The sequence below is a fragment of the Myotis daubentonii genome, chromosome 8 (assembly GCF_963259705.1).
Source record: "Myotis daubentonii chromosome 8, mMyoDau2.1, whole genome shotgun sequence".
Classification (NCBI taxonomy): Eukaryota; Metazoa; Chordata; class Mammalia; order Chiroptera; family Vespertilionidae; genus Myotis; species Myotis daubentonii.
In genome coordinates this window covers 5,218,727-5,235,546 of record NC_081847.1, presented here as the reverse complement: position 1 = coordinate 5,235,546, position 16,820 = coordinate 5,218,727, and the positions used below count along the sequence as shown (strand labels likewise).

The 16,820-nt window shown below is 53.1% G+C and overlaps 1 protein-coding gene across 3 annotated transcripts in view; it reads left to right on the top strand.

Annotated features, from left to right (window-relative positions):
• Window positions 1–16,820, top strand: part of PHACTR3 (phosphatase and actin regulator 3) — a 160,434-nt gene that overhangs the window by 118,771 nt on the left and 24,843 nt on the right. For all 3 annotated transcript variants that reach the window (XM_059705165.1, XM_059705162.1, XM_059705163.1), the window contains one exon: window positions 10,124–10,277. In XM_059705165.1, the coding sequence (XP_059561148.1) occupies window positions 10,124–10,277 (154 nt within the window). The remainder of the gene's footprint in view (window positions 1–10,123; window positions 10,278–16,820) is intronic.

Sequence of the window (16,820 nt, the reverse complement as noted above, 5' to 3'; positions counted from 1 at the left end):
GTTAGCTCTGGTCATGTTCTCGGTCACCGCTCCCTCACCATTAGCCACGTCTGAGACACAACGCTTGGTTATAGAAAAGTCTATACATGAACTGCCACTGCGGGGGAGCTGTGCACAGGAGAGCCCCAGGAACGACTCCGCGCTGCCTGGTGGCACCAGCAAGGATCCGTGGTTATTTGCTTCTCTCGGGTCCAAGCCCGCTCCCTTGTCGTGGCTGCCTCGTCGTGTGTGGGGCTCTGTGGTGCCGAGGCCGAGGGCAGCACATGCAACTTACTCATCATGAGAACTGTGCTGCTCGCTACTCACTTCCCTACCCACTGAGCTTTCTGTTCCGGAGCCTCTGCAGGCTTCGTCCCACCCGCTGGAGTCCTCTAATCGTCAGCATCAGATGCTCCATTTCTAGGGCTGGGGAGGCCCCTCCCAGCAGCCGGCCCTGTGAACCCACCGGACGGCGTCCTGCTTGACCAGGTTGTAGTGAGATGTATCTGTTTCACGCGGAGTGTGACCACTGGGTTTCCATGCAGGACACGTACAGTGTCCTGGTCAGTGCGGAGAGGTGCGTGTGCCTCGTGCAGTCGCCACGGCCTGCAGTGCACACACACACTCTGCAGCATGCTTGCACACGCACATGCCCGCACATACAGGTCCCCACCACCTGCAGTGCACACACACACACTCTGCAGCATGCTTCCACATGCACGTGCCCGCACACACAGGTCGCCATTACCTGCAGTGCACACATACACTCTGCAGCATGCTTGCACGCGCACATGCCCGCACACAGGTCCCCACCACCTGCAGTGCACACACACACTCTGCATCATGCTTGCACATGCACATGCCTGCACACACAGGTTCCCACCACCTGCAGTGTGCACACACACTCTGCAGCATTCCACACACACATGCCCGCACACACAGGTCTCCACAACCTGCAGTGCACACTCTGCAGCATGCTTGCACACACACATGCCCACACACACAGGTCCCCACAACCTGCAGTGTGCACATGCACTCTGCAGCATGCTTACACGCGCACATGCCCACACACACAGGTCGCCACAGCCTGCAATGTGTACACATGCTCCACAGCACACTTACACACGCACATGCCCGCACATACAGGTCGCCACAGCCTGCAGTGTGCACACATGCTCCACAGCACACTTGCACATGCACATGCACATGCACATGCCCATGCACAGGGCACCTTTTGCGTGTGCCGTCAGCACCAGGAAAAAGCACGGCAGGGTGGGCATTCTCAAAGACAATGTTTAAAAAGGTCTTGTTTTATGGAGCAGTTTTCGGTTCTGAGGAAAATTAAGTGAAGGGTACAGAGACTTCCCGTCTACCCTGCCCCAGACCCGCATAGCCCCCCATCACCAACACCCCCACTGATGAGCCTGCATGGACGCGTCACCACCTGAGCCTGTGGTTTACATGAGGTTCGCTGTCGGTGTTGTACATCCTGTGGGCCTGGACAGATGTATCACGACAGGTGTCATCCATCATTGTAGCATCGTGTAGGGCATTCTCTCTGCCCTAAAAGCCCTGTGCTCTGCCAATCCAGCCCTCCCCCCAGCCTCTGGCACCCACTGATCTTCTCGTGTCTCCACAGTTTTGCCTCTCCAGAACGTCACAGAGGTGGCATCATGGCATTGGCCTTTCAGATTGGCTTGTTTCACTCGTAATGTGCCGTTAAGATTCCCGCACGCCTTCGCATGGCTGGACGGCTCATTTCTTGTGAGCTCTGAGTGACAGTCCATTGTCTGGATGGACCGCTGTTGATTTGGCCCTTTACCAGCGGAAGGACATCCTGGTTGCTTCCAGTTGCTGGCCAGTTGTGAACAAAGCTCTGTAACATCCGTGTGCGGGTTCTTCTGTGGACGTCGTTTTCAACTCCTTCGGGTAAACCCCACAGAGCACGATTACTGGATTGTATGGTGAGAGTATGTGTGCTTAATTTTGTAAGAAACCTTCAAACTGTCTTCCAAAGTGAGTGTATCGCTTTGCGTTCCCACTGCTCCGCGTCCTCGCCAGCACGTGGTGGTGTCAGTGCTCTGGGTTCTGGCCGTTCCGACAGGTGTGCAGTGAATCCCATTGCATTTCCCCAGTGACGTGGGCTGTGGGGCACCTTTCCATTTGCTTGTCTGCCACCTGTGTATCTTCTTTGGTGAGGGGTCTGTGAAGGTTTGGGCCCATATTTCGATAGGGTTGTTTGTTTTCTTATGGTTAAATTTTAAGAATTTTTATATATATTGGCTAATAGTCTTTTCTTTAATATATGTTTTTATTGACTTTTAGAGAGGAAAGGAGAGGGAGAGGGAGAGAGAGAAACATTGATGAGAGAGAAACATTGATAGGCTGCCTCCTGCACACCCCCTACTGGGGATCGAGCCCACAACCTGGGCATGTGCCCTGACTGGGAATCGAACCGTGACCTCTTGGTGCATGGGCCAGTGCCCAACCACTGAGCCACACTGGCCAGCCTGGTTAGTAGACTTTTATCAGGTATTTCTTTGGCAAATATTTTCTCCTAGTCTATGGTTTGTCTTCTCATTCTCTTGACACTGTCTATTGCAGAGGAGAAGTTTTTAATTTTAATGAGGTCCAGCTTATCAATTCTTTCTCTCACGGCTGGTGCCTTTGACAGTGTTACATAAAGAGTCACCTCCATATTCATGTCACCGAGGTGTTTTCCTTTGTTAAATTAGGAGCTTTATAGTTTTGATCTTACATTTAGGTCTGTGATCCATTTTGTAAAGGGTATGGTCTGTGTCTAGAGTTATTTTTTAAGCTGATTTGCTTCTGGTAGCTGCCCACCACTTACAAAACTGGGTGGGGGGTAGGAGCCCGCTGTAGGGGCGTCAGACAGCAGGTCATGCGGGGCTGTCCTCCATGAAAGGGGAGCCCCACGTGGACTGTCCTGAAGCCTGGGGAGTTTTGTGGGGGTGCAGGGCGGTGGCTGCCAGCAGATCGTGGTCTCGCCCCGATGGCAGCCCGGGCTGCGCGACAGCTGGGGGTTGTGGGACAGGGACCTGGACAGGCGAGTGTGTGATGGGTGTTGGCCAGGCTGGGCTGTGCCTGTGTAGTCCACGAACTTGGCACCTGTGGGCGTGGCAGCTGACTGGTGACCCCAGAGCTGAATGGCGACCCCAGCCCAGGCAGTGAAGAGACCCCCATGAGCACAGTCAGTCTCTCTTTTTTCCTCCCCGGGACCCTGGGGGAGGTGGTCTCTGAGACTCTTCCAAAAGGCTCTCAAGTTCAAAACTTTTCATCGCGGCACTGTAACTGTACTTGCCTTTCCACCCGCCTGCCTCACGAGTGCAGAGGGAGTTTCCCGGGAGCCGGCGTGTGGACGCAGCTGCTTCTACCAAGCCCGCTGTGACCAAGAGGTCAGGCCCTCTCTGGGAACCTCAGAAAAACCCGGCCTGGGAGCATGTCCAGGGTCTTCAAGGACGAGGTGCACGAGCAGATGGAGGATCTTCGCAGAGAAACAGAAACTGTCAGAGAGAACCCGATGCAAATTCTAGAATTAAAAAGCATGACCTCTGAAATGAGGATTTCACAGCAGCTGAAGATGGCCCCACAGTGTCCCTGCTTGTGTGAGGACTGGAGTCCCATGCGGGGACTCCTGTGGCCAGGACAGGGCGCCAACCCTGCCGCCCTCCTCTCTCCTGGCACCCGTCCCTCCTCCCACTCAACGTCAAAGGCTGGCACCTGAGCCCACACGCCTGAGCCCACCAGGCTCCAGCATCGCCGTTTCGGGTGGGAAACAGCTGCCTTAGCAATGGGAGGACGCGCTGGCATCCTTGCCGCTAGGACTTCGCGCATCTCCGTGATTTCCTTAAAGTGCATTCCAAAGTGGGCCTAATTGAGAGGAAGATGGCGAGTTCCTTTCTAACTCCAGAGCCCCTCGGCCTCCTGTTCCCATTTGTACATTATTTCCTCCTCCTCCCCAGAGGGTGCCCAGGACCGGTTCTGGAAGCGGCAGCGGCAGGACATGGGTGGAGCAGGGCCAGGCGTGCCCATGGAGACCTGAAATAGGCGGTGGCCTTGGCCCGCAGTCCTGCTCTCCCAGGGATGGGGCTGGTGGAGTATTCATACATGTGCAGGGAAACGCGGAGAGAGGACATTCCCTACAGCTTTGGTTAAAAGAGCAAAACCAAACAGCCCCCGGATGTCCATTCTCAGCGGCTGGACCCACAAGCGATGAGGCAGCGTGGCATCCACACTCCGAACATGCCACTGGGAACCCGAGCCCGACGCCTGAGCTCGCCCACTGCGGGCCACGGTGCGGCGTGGGAGCCCGGTGGGACGTGGAGAGTCAGGGGACTGTGAGCGTCCGTTGAGCAGACGCAGGTCTGGAAGGAGAGGGGGTGAGCTCTGGTGGTGGTTGCTGGAGGTGCGAGGGGGTGCGGGGGGTGATCTTCCACCACAGCTGTTAGCCGCGAGCTGTTTGCCATGAGCTTGTGTAATTTCTGTGCCCGAGTGAGAAAACATGCTTCTCTGAGCCAGACCTCTGCTGGGACCCAAGGCGGCTCACGTCTGTCCCTCCCCTTCTTCCGGCGTGAAGTCTCCTGGGTCCCTTGCAGCTCCGGGGCCGGGGCCGGGCCGGGGTCAAAGCATGGCTTTGAGGTCAGCACATGGTTTCTCCTTTGAAGGTTGTTGATTTGGGGAGTGACGGTGGTTGCTTTTCAAGTGCTCGGCCGCCTGGCTCCCAGCTGGTCAGGCTGGGTTAGCACTTAGCTGTCGAATTTGATTTGCTGAAATTTTGTTTAGAATTTTACATCGATGTTCATAGGAGCTGTTAGTCTTTCGTTTTCTTTAATTCTCTTTTCTGGCTTTGACAACCCAGAGAACTCTAGCCTGATGGCATGAGTTTTAAGTGTCCCCTTTGTTTTGATGTTTATCTAGATTCTAGAATAATGTGTATAGAATTGGTGTTTACTTCTCAACGTGTTTCACGGAGTTTATGAGAGCACCCATCGGGCCCTGCAGGGCTTCTGTTTGTGTGTGGAGGAAGGCTTTTAACTGGAACGTACATCTGTTGGTAGATGTAGGCCTGTTTGGGTTCTATATTTCTTCCTGAGTGAGCCTCGAGGCTGGCACGGAACCAGAGGCAGCTACTGCCCTCCGCTTCCTGACATGGGGTTCCTCATTCACCCGCCTCCCCGATAAGTCTGGCTACAGTTTGATCAAATGGTTTTTTAAAATATCTTTTTATTATAGCCGAAACCGGTTTGGCTCAGTGGATATAGAGCGTCGGCCTGCGGACTGAAAGGTCCCAGGTTCGATTCCGGTCAAGGGCATGTACCTGGGTTGCGGGCACATCCCCAGTGGGAGATGTGCAGGAGGCAGCTGATCGATGTTCTCTCTCATCGATGTTTCTAACTCTCTATCTCTCTCCCTTCCTCTCTGTAAAAAATCAATAAAAATATGAAAGAAAATCATTAAAAAAAATAATAATAAAATTAAAAAAAAATAAAATATCTTTTTATTGATCTCAGAGAGGAAGGGAGAGGGAGAGAGAATCACTGATTGGCTGCCTCTTGCACGCCCCCCACTGGAGATCAAGCCCACAACCCTGGCATGTGCCTCGACCGACGGAATCGAACCATGACCTGCTAGTTCCTAGGTCGACACTCAACCACTGAGCCATGCCAGTCGGGCAGTTTAATCAATTTTATTGCTCTTCTCAAAGAACCAGCTCTTGGATTCTAATATTTTCTTTGTTGTTTTTCTATGTTTGATTTTATCGGTTTCTGCTCTGATCCTTATTAATTTTTCTACTTCCTTGATTTTAATTTGCTCTTCCCTTCCTAGTTTGTTGAGATGGACTCTGAGGGCACTGATTCAAGTCCTTTCTTCTTTTCTAATAGCCGCATTTGATGCTGTAAATGTTTCCCCCAAAACCCTTATGATAGGTTGTATTTTTATTTACTTCAAAATGCTTTCTAATTTCCCCTTCGATTTCTTCTTGAAACTACGGATTATTGAAAAGTTTTTTTATTTCGTTTCCAAAGAGTTGGGTATTTTTCAAGAGATATTTTTATTATTGATTTCCAATTCAATCGCACTCTGAGCAGAGCACATGCTTTGTGTGACTGGAGTACTTTTAAATGTATTAAGACATCGAACGGTCCAGAATATGGTTCTCTTGGTGAAGGTCACCGTGCACTTTAAAGAATGTGTATTTTTCGGTTTGGGGTCGCACGTTTTTAGAAATGTTAACCAAATCCAATTGCTTGAGAATGATGTTCACACCTGCCTCACCTTCACACGTCTGCCTGCCCATTCTGCCTGCTGCTTGGAGGGTTCGCCATCTCCAACTGTCTCTGACCTGTCAGTTTCTGCTTCAGTATTTGAACCACTTAACAGGGCCGTAAGCATTCAGGATCAGTCTGCCCTCCTGACGTAGTCCCCTTATCGCTATGAGAGATCTGTCTGTTCCTGGTAGGGCTCTTTGCTCTGAAATCTACCTTGTCTGACAGTAGCAGACACTGCAGCTTTCTTCTGATTAGTTTTAGATTAGAATATCCTTCTCCTGTGTCCTTTTAATCTATTTGTGTCTTTTTGTCTTTATTGATTAAGGTATTACATATGTGTCCTTATCCCCCCATTGCCCCCCACCCCTTACACGTCCCCCCTCCCCCCCCCCCCCGCCCCAGTGTCTGTATCTGTTGGTTATGCTTAGATGCTTGCACATAAGTCTTTTGGTGGTTGATCTCTCCCCCTTCATCCCCTGCCTTCCCTCTGGGTTTTGACAGTCTGATCGATGCTTCTCTGTCTCTGGATTGAAAGTTTTTATTTTAAAACAATTATTTAATTTCAGAAAACTGTAATTCAGGGTAAAAAATACAGGAAACTAAACTTTGTAAGTTTAATGATTCATTTCTGGCATTACTCTGCCGGTGTATAGTAAGATCACATGTATGCTTACACAATTAGATACACAACTGTATTCCTGTACGATACACAGGCATGCCTTTCTACACGTCGCTTCTCACAGCCTCATCGTGGCTGGCCTTGTTCCTCAGGGACACCTGCCCCCGCTGTCTCCCTGGGCTCACCATATTCAGGGGTACAAGTCCCCTCTTGTGGGAAATCCAGGTGCTTTCATTTCTCACACTCATAAATGAGGCCGATGGTCACCCTGGAGGTGTCTTTTATGTGCTCCTCCGTTTGTTTCGGGAGGCAGACTCCTGGCGGTAAGACTTCTGGCCCAAAGCTCAGCCAGCAGGGGTTTCTGGGAGCCTTTGGGAGGAGATTGCTGGCCCCAGTCTGGACACAAGGATGTCCTGGCTGGTTCTCGCCGCCTGCCTGCCCAGCGCGCCCTGGGCCACGTGCTGGCCAGGCACTCGCACCAGTTGGGAAGGTGCACGTTCCATTCATGAAAAGCGCTCGTGTTAAGGTACATGTTTGGAAATGTCCTTCGCTGACTTTTAAGTAGCAAAACCTGGTAACCTCCTGATGCCTTGGGAAGACCTGAGGTGTGTTTGTTGCAGCCCTACTGTGTGCTCAGTATGCTCATGGAGGCTGGATGGTGAGCAGAGGAGGGCTTGGCCCTTGCACAGATTTCACGTGGGTGAATGATCAGTTGCATCTGGAGCTCTCTGGTGAAAGGGTCCTCAGTTACGGACAGTGGGACTGAAGTTTGTAATGACACACCTGATATATTTGCAGAGGCTTAGGGACTTGATCGGAAGTGGAAACGGTTAGCCACAGTCAGCATAGTTTTGTGGTTAAGCGTATTCTAGTTCTCTGGGAGTGGCAGTCCCTTCCCGCCATGGGTTAGACCAGTGGTTGGCAAACTCATTAGTCAACAGAGCCAAATATCAACAGTACAAAGATTGAAATTTCTTTTGAGAGCCAAATTTTTTAAACTTAAACTATATAGGTAGGTACACTGTCATTAACTTAATTAGGGTACTCCTAACCTGGCCTAAAAACGTCCTCATTTTATAATAATAAAGCCACCAACACAAAATAATAATTACAATTCTTAAATTGATGACAAAAATACCTGTAGGATTTGCAGCTGGTTGGAAAAATACAGGTAACTTTATGCTTCGAGTAGGTACTTTTGTCACCTGCCAGCAATTTGCAGATGCGACTAGCACTAACCACTGCACATGAGACTGCTGACTGACAGGCTCACTCAACTCGTGCATGAATCGTGCGGGCCTCCCCCGCGCTGCGTATCCCGTGGCCGCCTGCACCGCGTCTCCAGTCGCCCGACCGACCAACACCCCCCACTTCTTCTAACGCCACTTCTTCAAAATAGACTCGCCCAGGCCGAAAACCGACTTCTGCGCATGGGCCACGAAGTTTCGATCGCACTGTACGTGTGCGCCCGCACATGGTATTTTGTGGAAGAGCCACACTAAAGGGGCCAAAGAGCCGCATGTGGCTCGCGAGCCGCGGTTTGCCGACCACTGGGTTAGACCCTTGACATTCACGACGGCTTGGTCCCTTTGAGGGGCCTTTGACTCCTGATGCCACCGTAGCCAGTCTCCCCCAGAGCACACGGGCAGGACCCACTGAGACAAGCACGCAGCCCGCCAGGGTCTTCGTGGTTCTGTAAGCACAGGGCCCGTGCCCTCCACGGAGCTGGGACGGCAATTCAGGCTGGAGCCCTTGCTGACATGGTTTTGGGGGGTCATTATTTTTCTCTTTTCTCTATAAAACACATAAATAAGTTCAGATTAGAATCCAAGCCTCAGCTGAGTCCAACTTTTTGTCTTACTTCATCCCAACCTTCTGTGAAACAATAGTGTTATTAGACTTATTTCTTTGAATTTTCATCTCCCACACGAGGAATTGACTTTCTTTTGGGAGCCTTTTTTCTTAAGAAATAGTTTGTCTTCAAACTATTGTGGGAGAGACCACGTGGGGTGATGGTTTGAGCCCCAGGATTTAAATCTATGCTCCTAGCAACACATGCCCTGCACACCTGTGGTCTGCATCACCCGCTGTGAGGCAGGTGGGGCTCTGCTGTTCAGGAGGCTGTGAACTGGACGCCCCGTTCCCGGCCGGGTGACCCCGCCTGTGTTTGCAGCCACACTCCAGTCCTGCTCTGAAGTGAGTCCAGACATTCTGTCCCCCAGGACCCTTTTGTAAAAAAATATATTTTTATTGATTTCAGAGAGGAAGGGGGAGGGAGGGAGGGAGGGAGAGAGAGAGAGAGAAACATCAGTGATGAGGGAGTCATTGATTGGCTGCCTCCTGCATGCCCCCTATTAGGGATCGAGCCCACAACCCAGGTATGTGCCCTTGACCTGGGAATCAAACCTGGGACCCTTCAGTCCGCAGGCCAACATGCTATCCACTGAGCCAAACCGGCAGGGCATGTCCCCCAGGATCTTACTCCTGCCCGGATTCCACCCCCTGACGTGACATGTGCAGAAATAGGATTGCCTCCACCTCCTGGACCCTGAGCCAGCCCCACCCCATCTCTTCACTCAGCAGTGATCACTAATAACCTACTTTGCCAACACTATCCTGGGACCTGGAGAGCAGACAGCAGTTGAAGTTAAAGTCTCGTGGGAGAGACAGAATAAACTAACAAACAACGGAGAGGCATGTGAGGGCGGAGTTAATAGGGTGATAGTGATGGAGCCCGGCAGACCTGTCTGAGGAGACGGTTCGAGGCTGGCACAGGGCTCAGCAAGAGACCAGCCCCGGACGATGTGGCAGAGCAGGCACCGGCAGAGGACAGGCGCTGGTGTGGCCCAGGGGGGACATTCCAGGAACTGAAAGAGCCACCTGGCCAGAGGGTAGCGGGCAGTGGGGAGGGTTGCCGTGGGTAAAGAAACTGTAAGTTATGACCCAAACGTGGACACTTTTGAAAAAAAAAGTGGGTACTATTAATAATCAGCTGGGGCAACTGGTGTCGCCCAGCACTGGCCCTGAAGACTTGGCCATGTGACCGACCCGCCACCATAGAGGTGGGAGATGGCACCATTGCCGGCCCTGTCACTGCTGTTCCCCTGGAAGTCACCACAAGCTGACAGCACCCCTCGCTCTGTCCACACCCTTTCCCCAGGCAGGTGGGGGCTGCAGGGACACGCTGCCCGCACTCCTAACACTGTCTGTGCTGCACCTCCCCCGGCTCCCCCAGGAACTCTGCCGAGGAAATGCAAGAAGGAGCTGCTGGCCGTGAGACTGAGGAACCGGCCCAGCAAGCAGGAGCTGGAGGACCGGAACATTTTCCCCCGGAGGACGGATGAGGAGCGGCAGGAGATCCGGCAGCAGATAGAGATGAAACTCTCCAAGTAAGTAAGCTGGGCGGGCGGGGGCCAGAGCCGAGGCTGGCCGCAGCGGAGCCCCGCGAGTCTCCGTGGGCTCTGAGCGCGCGCCTCCGTGGGTTGCTGGGCTCGCCACTCCCCACACTTGGCCCTTGTTGTGGGGCTGGTCCTTTGCAGTCACGTGCTCAGCGGCATCCTTGGCCTCTGCACATGTCCTCCTGCAGGAGTGGCGGCACACAGCGCGCTGCCCCCTCACCAGGCCGTGCTGCGGTGCTCCTCGAAGTAGCGGTCCTGGTTCAATCTCTGCCAGTTAGGGGTGGGGCTGGGGTTAAGGTTGGGGTTGGGGTTAGGGCTGGGGCTAGGGTCAGGACTAGGGTCAGTCTTCCCGGTTCCTGCCGCCCAACCTCGTGCCGCTCACTGTGTCAGCGCGATGAGCCGGGCTCGCTGATGCGGGTGCAGTCACATAAGTTTCATTTGGTCACTTCTCGTTTTAGTGAGATGGGGCAGTTTTTTCAGTGTGTATCAGCTCTTTTGGCTTCTTCTTCCTTTCACGTTCCTTACCTGCGGTGGTCTTCATTGTCACATTGTAGGGGTTACTGTGGAAGTGCTGGCTCTGCCCCTGTCTCAGCTCTCTGGATGATGCAGTCCTCCTGTGAGAGACTTGCATTTTTGTTTTGTTCGCTTCCCTTGGATGTGCAGCATTTGGCACTTTTAAGGGCACAGGTCACCAATCAGATACTTTAGGCGTCGGCAGACTTTTGCTTCGAGGGGCCAGGTCGAGACTCTGTGCGCTGGGTTAGGGGGCGGCATGGACTGAGTGTCATGCAGTGATGGTGAACCTATGACACGCGAACTCATTTTTTTGGTTGATTTTTCTTTGTTAAATGGCATTTAAATATATAAAATAAATATCAAAAATATAAGTCTTTGCTTTACTATGGTTGCAAATATCAAAAAAAATTCTATATGTGACACGGCACCAGAGTTAAGTTAGGGTTTTTCAAAATGCTGACACGCCGAGCTCAAAAGGTTCGCCATCCCTGGTGTGATGCATAGCTGTGCCAACAACACTTTGTTTACACACACAGGCCCACAGAGTTGGCTGACCTCTGTTATCGTGCATGGCTCACCCGTCTCTGCCATGTTTCAAAAACCCTTCGCTACTCAGAGGTGAAAACTATATTTACTCCCCAGAGTATTTTTGCAGTGTCTTCCAAAGAGGCCACTGCACAGCGGTTTTCTGTTTCATAAAGGAGCCGTGTTCTCCTTTCACGTAGAATATTAAGTGAATTAATTTAAGGGAAGATCGTGAGACCCCATGATAGTACCTGTGATTCAGATGCAGGGACGGGGTTGGCAGTGCTGCTCTGAGTGCAGAGGCGGGACCCGCCCGCTGTGGTGCAGAGGGCAGCCGGGCGCCAGGAAGCCCTCTGTTACCCAGAGACCGTAATTTTACACATTGAACTAGAATGTAGTAATAGCTCCTTGGATGTTTGTCCTCGTGTTAAAAATGGAAAAGCACCCCCCAACTCCATGCGGAGCAGCCAGTGAGAAATCGGAGGACGGACTCCGCCCGCCCGCCCGCCCGCCCGCCCAGTTGGTTGCCCTGCAGAAAGGGTTTAATGGATCCCTTTGTCTTTGTTTTGCCTCCTTCCTGAGGTTCTCCCGCCAGCACTTGCTGACTAAGTCAGCCTCTGGTTGCCATGGCAACGTGCCATTCCCTCCACGTCCGGAAGGGCAGTTGGTGTTTTTGTTTTATTTCCAGATCCTTAAAATTTGATTCTTCGAGTGCTCCCGGGGCTTTTCTGGTGGAAGTGGTCACGGTGTTCCCCCACCCCCGCGACACCCTCTGTGCCGGACCTGGGGACCCCAGTACGTTCAGTCCCCTTCGGAGGAGTGAAGCTCTGCGACCAGCCCCACCCCCTCTGCAGGGCCAGCTCCCTCAGCACCTGTGTAGGTGACGGGAAGTCGGGGTCCCCAGCTCCCACGCCCCGCACAGTAGGCGTGCCTGGAGTTCAGCACCGAGGCGCACACACCGTTTAAGAGGCGTCTGCGGTCGGGGTGCCGCCGTAGTTTTCAGGGCTGACCCTGTGCACAAGGGCTGGGTACTTTCCCTCCTTTACTTTAATCCTTACAGAAACCTGCAGAGTGGGTGTTATTGTCATCACTATTTTACAGAGCAGAAAACTAAGTCTATTTCTTTCTTTATAAATTAAAAAATGTTTTTCAATTACAATTGACATCACTGTTACGTTAGCTTCAGATGAACGGCATGGGGTTTGGACATGACCTCCCTTACCAGGTGTCCCTGAGAAGGCTGGCCCACCTGCACCATCACATCGTGACTGCGAAGCTGTGGGCTGTATTCCGTGTGCTGTCCTTTATACCCCGCGACTGCTCTGCAGCCACCAATCTCAGTTCCTTCACCCTTTTCAGCCCCCCCCCCCGACCCCCTCCCACCTGGCGATCATCAGTCTGTTCTCTGCATCTCTGAGTCTGTTTCTATTTTGTTTGTTGATTTTGTTCTTTAGATTCCACATGAGCGAAATCATATGGTCTTTGTCTTCCTCTGTCTGGCTTATGTCACTGAGCAGGGCACACCTAAGTGTTTATGTTTTCATGGCCCAGTGCTGTTCCATGGTATGTGTGCACCACTTCTGTATCCACTTGCCTGCTGATGGCTGCCCCCACATGTTGGCTGTTGTAAACAACATAGCAGTGCAAGTGTCTTTTCAGGTTAGTGTTTTGGATTTCTTTGAACAAGTACCCCAAAGTGGGATTGCTGAGTCATATGAGAGTTCTGTTTTTAATTTGTTGAGGCGCCTCCATACTGGGCGAAAACTAAGTGTTACTGAGAGGTTAAGCGACTTGCCCGGGGTCCCACGCCAGGTGCCTCGTTCACGTTAGTCACAGCGTTGCATTTTCCTTGTGGTGAGTTAGCTTCTCAGGGGTGCACTCAGACCTGCAGCAGGTGCTCGCCTCTGGGAGCAGAGTGCTTCGGGCCTCTGTTAGGGTGGGTGGCAGGACATGATGCCACTGTCCCCGACAGGGAGCCGTGGGAGGTAGTGAAGACACCCGGGAAGATTCCCGGCTGAGCACAAGCTTTGGGGAAAGGCTGTGAACACCGTCTTCCAGTCTCCCTCCTCGTTGGAGTGGTGGCCCTTTGGAAGGTTCCAGGCAGTCCCTGTAAAGACACATAAAGGCGTGTTCCTGGCAGGAGGTGCTCCAGGGCACGGCTGCTGAATGGTTCTGGCCCGGCCACTCCTGGGCTGGTTGTCACCTGTGTGTATGTGTGTCGGGGGAGGGACGGGGGGATGCCTGCCGCAGGCCTCAAGAGGATGAAAGGAGCTCCCTGGCCGAGCAGCTCCTGGGGCAGGGGCGCGGCCGGCAGGCCAGGTCGCGTGTTCTGCTGTTGTTGATGATAAGATTGTGGTTACTCCTGCCTGAGTGGTGCTGGAACCTCCTATTACCTCTCCCCGGGTGGTCCTCCTCTCTGGGGCCTATGGCTTTGTGCAGAGCCCATTCACCCTAGTGTGTCCTTCAGGAGAGGCACTTAGCATGTGAAACAGGGGCTAAGTGACCTGGAGCCCATGCCTTTGAACATTCCGTTCTGCAGCTGAACAGGCTGCCCACACTGGGCCTCATGCAAGTGCAGGTCCACAGGCAGAGTGCTGTGGGCGGGGAGAATGCTGTGGGTGGGGAGAGTAGTGTGGGTGGGGGGAGTAGTGTGGGCGGGGAGAGAACTGTGGGCGGGGAGAGTGCTGTGGGCGGGAAGAGTGCTGTGGGCGGGGAGAGAACTATGGGTGGGTGGAGTAGTGTGGGTGGGGGGAGTAGTGTGGGTGGGTGGAGTAGTGTGGGTAGGGGGAGTAGTGTGGGTGGGGGGAGTAGTGTGGGCGGGGAGAGTAGTGTGGGTGGGGGGAGTAGTGTGGGTGGGCAGAGTGCTGTGGGTGGGGAGAGTGCTGTGGGCTGGAGAGTGCTGTGCGCCCACCAGGCCCGCACCAGCAGGTCTCCAGGAGGAGCTGCCGCTTGGAAGGGTGGGGAGAAGGACAGCTTGATCCTGGTGGCTGGACCCCAGAGCTTTGACTTGGTCCCTTCATTCTACGGAACCTTTGAGAAAAGCTGGGCACAGAGCTGGCGTCTTGGTTCTGTGGACACAGAGTTTTGAAAATACAGAAAACTTTTTTTTTCTGCATTTATCAAAAAGAGGGAGGAGACTTTTAATTGCCAGAAAGGAAGCCACACCTTGGGAAGTGTAGATGGCCATTGTGGGGGGTGCAGGCTAGTGGTCTCTTGAGAACTAGTTGCTCATTTCCCTCCCCCCAACCTGCACTGGCTGGGAGCTCAGCTCGTCCCCAGTGACTCAAATCCAGTCCCTCGGGCGTCACCCAAGATGGGGACAGAGAGCGGTTGTTAGTAGTTGAGGAGAGGTTGCAGGGGGAAGGGGGCATGCCTTCTGTGAACCAGCTTTCTGCTGAGCGCCCGCGTGTGTACATGTGCATGTACATGTGTCTCCTGGAATATGCTAATGGGCCTGTTTCTCAGACGAGGAGCCTGGCTCAGAGCAGTGCGGCCATTCGCGCCTGCTCACACAGCAGAAACGTGGGGGTAACAGGTCATCTGACCCACAGCAGTTTCCGCTTCTGACTGTGCATCCAGATCACCAGGGAGCTCTGTGCGAACACAGGCTCCTAGACCCCACTCCAAATCTCCGGAGTAGGGGCCGACACTTCAGCAGTTTTCTCTCCCGTGTGCCCCTGCTATGTCCTCCTCAGGACCTTGGACTGCGAGGCGCTAGGCTCAAAATAAGCTGCGTCTGCATCATAGCCGCCTGTGGGTATCTTAGCAAAGCAAACTCTGTAATTGTGTTTCCTCTTTTGCTTTGGCCACCAGGCAGCTCACAGCACCTATGGGAACTGTGTGGTATCATTTTGGGTGTGTGCCTGTGTTTGGCCTCAGTTTCCTCAACTCTTAGCTTTATCTTTATGGGGTATACATGGTTTCAAGTCCATTTCTAGATTTTATTATATATATAGTGTTCATCCTCACCCAAGGATTTTTTTCCATTGATTTTTTAGAGAGTGTGGAAGGGAGGGAGAGGGAAAGAGAGAAACATCGATATGAGAGAGACACATTCATTGGTTGCCTCCCGTGTGTGCCCCAACCGGGGCCGGGTATCAAACCTGCAACCCAAGTGCATGCTCCTTGACTAGGAATTGAACCTGCAACCCTTTAATGGGTGGGCCCATGATCTAACCACTGAGCACACTGTCCAGGGCTAGATCTTATTATAAAGATACATCTATTTTATGGTGTCCTTGTTAGCATGTGAGATTTCCCCACACGATCCAATTCACAAGAGTTGTGTATCCATCGCCACGATTTTAGAACATTTTCCTTACCCACAAAGAAGCCGTCACCACTTGCCTGTTTCCCACCCCTGGAGCAGCGCCCGGTCCTGTGGACATTTTCCCAGTTACTGCCCCCAGGTGGAGGGGGCACTACGCAAACATTACCAAGTGTTAGGGTCACCATTGTCATTTTCATCAGCTTTGTTTTCGTCACCATCTCCACCTTCTTCCTGAAGCTCTTCATTATCATCACCCTCTTTATCTTCATCAACGTCTTCACCACATTTTTGCCAACATCTTCATCACCTTCATCTTCCTCATTATCTCCTTTGTCTTTACTGTCAACATTGTCATCCACATCTATATCATTATCTTCACCATCTTTGCCTTCCGCTTCCCCTTCATCGTCCTCTTCATCACGATCCATAATGTCTAGTCCTTGAGAGGTTGGTGGGAAGCACGTGGGAAACGTGGGCTCTCAGCCCTCTGGACATAGGAGGCTTCCTCTCTCCGCGGCCCAGGGGAGTGAAGGCCACATCGACGGCCGGGCCGGGGGCTCCTGCGGACTCCCGCCTGGACAGAAAGGGAGACTTGAAAGTGGTGGGCAGCAGAGGGTGGGGCAGGACCAGGCTCTCACAGACCTGCAGGTCCCCCTGGGACCTCAGTCCCCAGCAGTGACCTGGTGGATGGTGAGGTAGGGCCACCCCTTGGCTGGCCTGGGCAGAGTCCCGCTCTTTGGATTTTGAGCTTCAGGAACAAAGACCATTTGTGTTTAGTAATTTCTCTGCTTTGCCTCCTTTGGTGATGAAGCACATTTTACCCCACTTGCTCCCCAAGCCCTCAGGGCGTCCAGTGAGTGGCTAGCGATTCAGTCTCCACAATATAAAACCTCGGGGCACACAGCGGTCAGGCCTGTTCTGTCCAGATAAACCCTCCCAGGCCCCGACTCGACACCGCCTGCCCGCTGCTGCTGTGGCGAGGCGCATGCCCTCGAATACTGCACAGCCTTCAAGGTCTGTTAAGGCACTTTCCAGGATTCTTACAAAATGCAAAGGAACCCGAGGGCCCTGTGCAATGTGGTGGGGAGGGTGGGACGGGGCGGGCCCATGGGCGGTGGTGGGGAGGGTGGGACGGGGCGGGCCCATGGGCGGTGGTGGGGAGGGCGGGACGGGGCGGGCCCATGGGCGGTGGTGGGGAGGGTGGGACGGGGCGGGCCCATGGG